Consider the following 9,353-nt stretch of genomic DNA (forward strand, 5'->3'; position numbering starts at 1 on the left):
CCGTATTGAAAAAGGACACTTGTCAACTTTCATAACTTTAAGCTTTAATTACGATGATAATAAATTGATATTAAATTTGAGGAAAACCCAATCGTAATCGAGATTTGATTCAAAGACCTTCTGCTTACAGTTGATGCCAAATGGTATAAATCCTTGAATTATACTGTAGATGGGTAGTTTTTGCTCACTTATTATAAAATAACCAAAGTTCAATTATCGTAATATTTTGCAACCCATAAATTTTAGGTAGTTTGTGGGTTAAGTACGAATATGGTTTATATGGAAAAATTAAACTCTTCCGGTATTTTTTAACCATGGACATTCTCAGTAAAATTAGCTTTGTATTCAGTGGGGAACTTATTACATACCGTAATAGGACATCCTATTGTAAAGCAAATTACAACTCCTTGGTTTATGATTATGTGAAATAACAGTAATAACATTAGGAAACAGTTTACAGTTGGATAAACTGTTGGAAGTTATTTCTGCAATAAAGTAGACTCGGAGATTTTTTGCTGTCCAAACGATGTCCAGTGGATCATATTCCTGATGATGACATAATTAATGTCAAAATATTGACATCATGATGGCGTGCATTTTCGGTACTTGGAGTATGTATTGGATGTCACTTTGAGATTTTAATAAAAACAAACAGTTTTTATATCTATTCATATGTAATTGCCATGATTACAATTACATTTTCCCAATTATAATTACATTACAATTACAAATTAGATTTTTGAGCCCAATTACAAATTACAGTTACACTCTCATTTACATTAAAAATTAATGTAATGATTACAATTCCTACATTACAGATTACGATTACCCCATGCCTGGTTGGAACCAAAGTGTGAACTGAATCACTGAAACAAATTTTTTGTTTCTCATCCACTCAGTTTACAGAATTATATAGAAATAATACATAAAATATATTTACAATACTACTCAAAAAGAGTAACGGTAGTACAGTATAACCATTTTGATATCCACTCTACTTGTTAGTTTTCTGATATAGCAACATTTGAGCTACTGCCCTCTATGGACTGAAATCGCACACATGTGCTTGATGGATAAGAGGTTCATAGAGCAAGACGATTTGATTGCACTGTTTTATGTCAACCTCTACCAAAAATTATATTATACTCTGCTTAAATAAGTTTATGAACTGTTTATGTACATCGTGGCCTATTACGTATGCTTATTATATTATAGTATCATTATTTTATAGTATCATTTTCTTTAATTATCTAATTTATCAGAATCACTCTCATATACTCATAGTAAAATAAATACAACATTAATAGTATTAAGAATGATATTTAATATTATTTATTAAGAATCAAGAATACTTTAAACAAAATATATTAAAAACTCAGAGTAATAATAGGCCTAGCGTTTTTTTGTTTTTGTTTTTTAGCAGAGACTTAGTCAAATCTCATTTAGAAAACAACGAAAATAAAAGTACATGTGAAAAAAAAATAAAACATCGATTTTAAAAATTAAAAGTAACCTTTAAAATGTAAACCGATGACAGATATTGTTGTGTAATGTCCAATAGTGATGGTAAAACATGGCCTACTACAGTATTAATCCATTTTGTTGTTATGTTCTTTCCTTTTTTTTTGATACATTACTTTAACAGTTTACAATATTCAAGGTCCTTATTTGCACTGATCGAACAGGAAATTAATGAATCCACCCATTTGCGTTATATTTTGTCGTGAAGTAAACATACATAATAGTTTTTTGGTTGAAAATTATCTGATGTCGTCATCCTCACACTCTGTGATGTGCTCGGGTTTTGTCGTAATTATTCGTACACACACGAAGCGACCCACTAAAAATCGGGCAGCGATACATTGAGGTCATCACGCTTCATACTCTTGACCCATATATTTGCATAAAATAATCTACGAAAATGGCCGACGCGGTGGGTGAATAGTTCTTGGTTGAAGTTTACTTTGTTTCTGTCCGAGTTTTAAAGTAATATGGACACACTGCGATTGATGTGTGCCATTAAACAGACGTTGAATGATTACTGGTACATGTATCTCTTGGATTTTATACTATAGTCATGCCTTTGGAAAGGAAAGAAAAGATACGGTGAGTTGTTTTCGTTTTGTTGTGTGTTTGAGCTAGTCATCGGGTGGTGTCGGGCGATGCTGCTACATACTATAGGCTACAATAACTCTCTGAATTGTAAGCGCGGCTTAAGTCCAGGCCAGATGGACAGTGGGTGACCTGAATAAGGATAAGCCTATTTTGTAACCCACCGCTAATCTAGTTAAAGGAAGGTTACGTAATGGCTGTCTGTCCTATTTTGGTCATAAAACACCAGCCTAGGCCGGCCTAGGCTAGGCTATTTGCCACACTGTATGCTGTGTTTAAGTGCTATTCTAGGCCTAGCTAGGCCTAGGCCTAAATACTACTGCCATTGATTCACTAGGGCATAGGCCTAGGCCTACTGTGGAATATAATCATCAAAAAAGCTTAGACCTAGCCAATTTATGATGGAATAAATAATCATATTACCTTGATAGTAATACTTATCTATGGTATGCCTAGCTAGGCCTAGCCTAGTCTTCTTTTCTAAAATATAGCCTACAGGTAGCCTAGGTAGGTAGCTGCTTGTCTTTTCAACAACAAAAAAGTAGGCCTAGGCTAGGCCAAGTTAGCATATATTTGTTCGTGTTTGTTATACTCTCTGTCAATAGTTTACAACCAAATTTGATAGTCTGCTAAAGTTTTACGCTCTTGTTGGGCATAATTCTTACTTAATTTGTTGCCCATTCAACTTATTGCAAACATTTTCATTTTTATGTAACCAATTTCCACTAAGGGCATATAGAAAGATTTATTAGATTATTACTCCTGCCCTCATCAACAAATTTGGAAATATTGATGTGGGAATAATTTTATTTTATATTTTATTCATTTATTTTAACTGCATAAAAACAACTTTACAAAAAACAAATGCTCACAAAATATAAAGGAATTGGTTCTGAATTCGGCAGACTTCAAACTCTTTCGATTGATTAGATCAGACATTGGGATCCCTGTAAAGTTGAACTTGCAAAGCCCATCCTTTAAACTTGCTATTTACTGTCACTAAAAAGAGCTTGCTAACTGCGGTTAAAAATAGACACTGTTTTCCGTCCCTAAAGAGACCCGCCCAGAGGGCTCATCAGATCACTGATTCACAGCATGAAGACTCACATGTTCTACGAAAACTCTCGCCGCTAAAAATAACTGTTTACATCATGCAATACAAGTGGGCGGTCTTCCTTGTGATTGTTATGTTTGGTTGGATTGGTTGTTGTTGGGCAAAAACTAACCTACAGTACAACATCAAGAAAGAAAGTTCAGGCAAAGGCTGGCCTAGCTCAAGGTAAAAACCAAAGCCTAGGTGCCTATGCCTACTAACTATAATTAGGGTGTTCCCTTCCCTTTGATGCTTGATTAATGTCTGATTTTTTCACCGGAATACAGTAGGCCTAGTTTTGGAAAGGCCATTGAATCACAGGACAGTTGTTTAAATGCATCTTCCACTTCGAAGAACGATGTCATGTTCGTTCTGTTCATGCAAACAGGCCTTGTTATTTGAAAATGGCAGGCAAGCAATAAAACACTCACCATAATTTTCAGGTGAGTGATTATTTTGCAGGATGGCGTGGGGGAGGTTAAAGAAATACTACAGATGAATGTTCAATCGCTTTACAGTGCAATCAACAGGAGTCAATAAGACATTAAATTTAACTTCCAATATTTGCATGTAGAGAAATAATAAAGTGCACTCTCCCAATACTGCTACCCCCTCCCCACCCCACATCGGGAGCGGTTACGGTGTTCGGATTTCCGGAAATTTTGGTTAGTGTAACATATCTATATCTGTAGGCTAGCTAGGGCCTAGCCGCTGAAATAGGCATGGTCTAGCTAGCAATCTCCTGTGGGTTCGGTATGACTAGCCTATTAAAAGTTAACATATGTAATACATACAGTATACAGTACCTGTTGTTTTGCTGTACTGTACAGCAAATTTAATTACCGACAAAATGAATGCTTTTATATTGTTTTTACGTGCATTTTCAGTTTGGTATTTTTTCCCTAAACCTAACACATTCTTCGTAGTCACGATGCCACTTGCTGGTTGGTTGTTGCATGGTCGTTGTAAACATCAGACATCAGGTCGGGCCTCCAAAACTCTGCCAGCTACAGTAATTGGTTAATTTTTTTCGTGGGGTCATGTACACATGTGCTTGGCTGTGATGACGTCAGATCACCCAAAGTTTCATTGCGTGACAGCTTGCTGATAGAACAAACTTTATAAATGTAAATAAATCTAACAAATTTAAATTTTATTCTCTACAAAATTTATTCCATAATTAAATTTTAGCAACATGCTTCTGAAAAGTGTCTTGTTAGAAGAATAAGTGAAGCTATGCATTTATAATTTACACTGATGAGTCTAACAACATCCAAATCCGAATAAACTATCTACTATCTTAGAGTCAGCCATTGTATAAACTTGCTTTGAATTTCGTCTTCATTTCAGTTTGATTCCAATTGATTTTTAAGGAGCGATAATGTACTTTATTAAACAATAGAAGGCTTAATTTTTACTAGGTCTAACCACTTAACTTTAATGCTGGTGTGTTGTTTTAAAGCGATAGATAATATCTGGCAGTACGCTATTGGGACTGAGAAAGCAGTACGAATAGTTCATTCACAGGGTGTAGTGCTAGGCCTTCGTTATTTGTTAATTCCTAGACAGTAAATGTGATTATTGCATTATTTCGTCCAAAAATCGTTGTTTATTAACTGTTTGTTCGGTTTGTAGAAGTTCGTACATTTACACAATAAAGTATAATGACTCACGATATATTGGTACAAAGACGTTTTTCAGCCTAGATCTAGCATCTTAAACGTTGGTAGTTAATTGGTCAGCAAAAAAAGTTGTTTTGAAATGTAAGGCGAGTTGTTTTCCACACCCATCGATGGCAGTTTAGGTGCGCGATGGTGTGTGAGCGAGATTGCGCACCTTAAATGATAAGGTCTGGTATAATCCCATCCCTCCCCCCCCTCCCTTTCCAAAAAAAAAATATCCCGCCCTCATAATTTTTTTTTTTTTAAAGTGTAACAATCTAATAAGTTTTTCTATGTGCTCTAATAATATACATTATCATTCCAATCATACAATGATTAGATCACTTTTTCATTCACACCAGATTCCCAGAATTTTATAATTGATTCATATTGCTACAGTAGATCAGGTCTATACTTGTGGGAACTACAAAATATTGAGTAAACAATGTTTAGAATAAAACTGCTTATCCTACCACATTCATTCATGGTGTGAGGTAAATGCATCCCTAGGACACTACAGTAGCAAATTTATATACAGTAGTGTGGAGTAGTGACCAGAGCTATCAACCATTCTGATTGATCTGTGTGTGATACAGTACTGTAGTTTGTGCACTAAACCAAGGAGGTTTATCAATCGCTGGTTTCACTCAATCATGTTTTAGCCAGAGCACTGAGATGCGATTGGTGCTGTGCACAAATAACATGTGAAAGTTAATCTCACTACACCTTATCGAACATGAGTTTGAATTGTCTTCCCATATGCTGACCATTATAGCCATACCCACTACCATGGCTGATCCAAGTCAGTTTGCCCCTGTTGTACATTCTAGAGTTTTTATGGTGGATCTCCTTAAAAAAACTTGAGACTTTGACTTGGTTCTAAACCCCTGAAGATCTATAGTATACAGTGGTTAAGCCCTTTTTTCTCCAGTTTTAAAACATTAAAAATTTGTACTTTCCATTAACGGATTTTCGTCAGACACCCCTTCAGTGTGTTAAGAAATTTAATTGTACTTGTTTGCAATACATTTTTTTAGGCTACTGTTGAAAATTGAAGCAAGTGATGAGTCTTGCAGGATTTAATTGCAAGACTATGAAATCAGAACGCAAGCATATGGATCTACTCTACCTACTGTTGCCTTTTGAAAGTATCAATTACCGTCTCTCTAATTTTATGCTAAAATCCATGTATTATAAAGATGAAAGTAAAAGCTCGATCATTAAAATTGAACATAATATTTAATTTTTAGCATTGGTTAGTGCCTACAAAACAAATTCCTTGATTTTAATATATTAATTTCTTTTTTATGTAAATTCCTCAGTCTACAGTAATGCTACTTAGTATGTTGCATTCCTTCTTGTGCAAGTACTGTAATCTAGAAATTTGCTTTTAAAACTGTAGAATGAGAAATATGTTGAACTGTGAGGCACTCCTCCACCTCAATAAAATGATATTGCACATTTTTAAGTACATTTTTTCAGCAAGATCCACAATAGTAGACATTGTGTACACAGTAACAAATTTCCAACCAAATATTATTATAATACAGTGTAATGAGTCTGAGATTGAAGTTTATTATTTCTTTCGGTTATAGGATAAAAAAACCCTATTGTAGGTTTATTGCTATATTCCTCTGCACAAAGTGTCCTACAGTATGAAATAGTTCATCCCTTCATTTGCTGAGCAGACACAATACAGACACAATTTTACAGAAATACAACTCTCCTTAAGACATTTTGTATTTCATAGGCATAAATCCATATTTCTAAATTTGACCTGAGGAGGACTGTTTTACTGAGCTCAAAATGATGTTTGATTCAAGATGAACATGTGGTGTGTTATTGTATTATGATTATGTTTATAGCATATACCGCGTCCTAGTTTAATTTACTTTAGCACAAGACAGCAGTGATCTAGTTTGAATATTAAATGGCTTGGCAACGTTTAGTGTCCTACTTTTGATCAATTTCTATTGTGTGGGGAAATCAACTTGGATAATTGGTAGTATACAGTATGCATTCATAATAATTGACCATTGTTTAAGTTGCCAGTAGTCTCTGAAATACTGTATTATGGCAGAAAATTTGCAAAAAATATTTAGTAGTATTAGATGATGTGAAATCATTTTTATAATACTTTTATTATGACAATTATTTTTATTTTTTTAGTATTCTTTCACATCCTATAAATTAGCACACAGGATCGAAGTTATGCTCTATAAATTGAGTCTTGTACTGAGGCTTAGAGAAGAGAGTTTTTTTGTGCATTGAAGGACTAAAGCCAGAACCCTCAAATTGGAAGACAATTTACAACCAAGCTCCAGCACTCCAATAATCAATCATAATTTTGAGAATCACAGTATTTGTAGTCAAAATTGGGATTCGCAATTATGATATAGTTTTAATATGAATTGCCAGTTTCTTTGTGTTTTTTTTGTAGTTTTATTTATTTACTGCGTGAATGAACTTTGGAGTCGCCAACACTCCTGCGATTTATGGACGGTCCAAAAGAAGAAATGTAGGCCTAACTCTATATTAAATTTGTTATTTTCTGCAGTAAAGATTGAAAATGAATTCTTAATTGTTAAATGTTAACCAGATCTGTCAGCAGGCATATATTGCCGCACGATATCATTGATTTCAGCTTAGCCTACATTTATGTAATTTCTGCTTTGTCTTTGTTTTATTGAAGCATCATCATGAGATCATCAGAAATAATTTTAATCTTAAATTTTTTATATATCAGTATATAAATGCTATTACTCTCGTGTAGACATACGATAAAATTTGATGCGACCTTGACAGGATTTCTCATTAACTTGCATTGGATAGTATTGATCTTCAGAACATAGCTTAAGTAGGTCAAAGGTGTTGGTAATATTTTAAAGAAAGGTCAATTCCCAAAATTACTATAAATGTTTTCTCCGGTAATAAACTTACCACAGTGGGTTTTTAATTTGTCATTGAAACATGCAAATGCTGTCAAATTACGGGCTAATTTTATTAAGGATATAAACTGTAGTTTGTTAAATTAAGTGAGGATTAACAACATTTTTGTCGCTTGTGTTTATTGACAAGAATATCAGCAAATCAGTGATTATACTGGTAATGGTCGTCGTCATGGAGTGAATTTTTAGGTGTTCCAGTAAAGTCTTGCTTTCCTATTGATGGGTGCTACTGTATGTTTAATCATCTTTGATGATTAACTACTTTATAGAACATCTCAACTTTGTTAGGATCTTTTATCCTGAGGCTTTTTGTCGATTTTCAAATTGTACAATATATTAAACACTTCTGAATTACAGTACCTTCAGGTCTCAATAGTGAGTCGTTCTGGCGATAGCATCAACTATCTTTAATCACAAAACTCAAACCTGGTGATTTCCGTTGTAAAACAACGTAACTGCAAGATTACGGGGCAAAAAACAACGTATCTACGATGAAGATACTCTACATTGTTTTGCCTCGGAAGGGCATTCAAAAATTGTTTTGAGCTGATGGAATTTGGTATAGCAAAAGCAACAGGTTGATGGTGTATTCATATCAACCAGTGACGTATGCGGATGCTAGATAATCCTTTTGATTGCCCAAGACGTGATAAATTCAAAAAATAGGTCGCAATTACCACGTGACAATACCTCGTTTGACATGTTTCGGAGGTAAAACAATATAGAGGTATCTGTGAATATTGTAAATAACTTTGCAATAAACCAACATTTGTAATTAATATTTTGTATTATCATAATGTCTATAGATATATACTGTAGTCCTGCAAAATTTCAGAAGGGTATTACAATTTATTGCTAAGTTGCAAACTAATTGTATTTCCTTGGAAAGTGAAAATTTCATGTTACGTTGTTTTGCCCTGGCCAGGAAAAAATAGCCTGAAACATGATGACATTAACAATTAATTAAAAAATATATTGCTAAATACAGTATGTGATACATAAACGTATTACAATATTTTGATTGTTTATTATGGTTACATTGCATTTTTGTAAAATTATTTATATTTCATTAGATTACATCCTGATTTCATTTAGAACAACTTACTGTATCTGTAATTTACAGTAGGCGGAAAAATAATGAATTGGAAAAGAATTTTCTAAAAATAGATGTAATTGCAATGTCCCTAAAGATATTTTGTGTGTGTGTTATGGAAACTACAAATAGAACCTTGGACAATATTTAACTTAATTGAGCTCAGTTTGTAGTTGTTGGCATGCTATCAACTTTACATTATAATCAACATTAATACATAATACAAAAATAATTATTTTACAATGTTGTTATAAATTGAAAAGTAGAAAAACAAATTTTTCTTTAGTAACCTTTTAGGTTAAGATCTTCAAAATATAATACAGCATATGAAATTAGAATAAATTCAGACAAATAAATTAAGGCTTTGGTACTGTATACAGTAAACTGGCAAGAAATTTTAAAGACCTAGATTCTCATATCTTCATTTTTGTTTTTAGAAATAGGGA

The 9,353-nt window shown here is 33.4% G+C and overlaps 1 protein-coding gene across 1 annotated transcript in view; it reads left to right on the forward strand.

The window, feature by feature from the left end:
• The first annotated feature begins 1,888 nt into the window (after positions 1–1,888).
• Positions 1,889–9,353, forward strand: part of LOC117107446 (hypoxia-inducible factor 1-alpha-like) — a 63,018-nt gene continuing 55,553 nt past the window's right edge. Inside the window, exon 1 of the mRNA XM_033249146.1 lies at positions 1,889–2,106. Coding sequence (XP_033105037.1) covers positions 2,078–2,106 — 29 coding nt within the window. The 5' untranslated portion in view covers positions 1,889–2,077. The remainder of the gene's footprint in view (positions 2,107–9,353) is intronic.

Source organism: Anneissia japonica, unplaced genomic scaffold (genome assembly GCF_011630105.1).
Source record: "Anneissia japonica isolate Jap-2015-1 unplaced genomic scaffold, ASM1163010v1 scaffold9668_len1562885_cov226, whole genome shotgun sequence".
In the NCBI taxonomy this organism is placed as follows: domain Eukaryota; kingdom Metazoa; phylum Echinodermata; class Crinoidea; order Comatulida; family Comatulidae; genus Anneissia; species Anneissia japonica.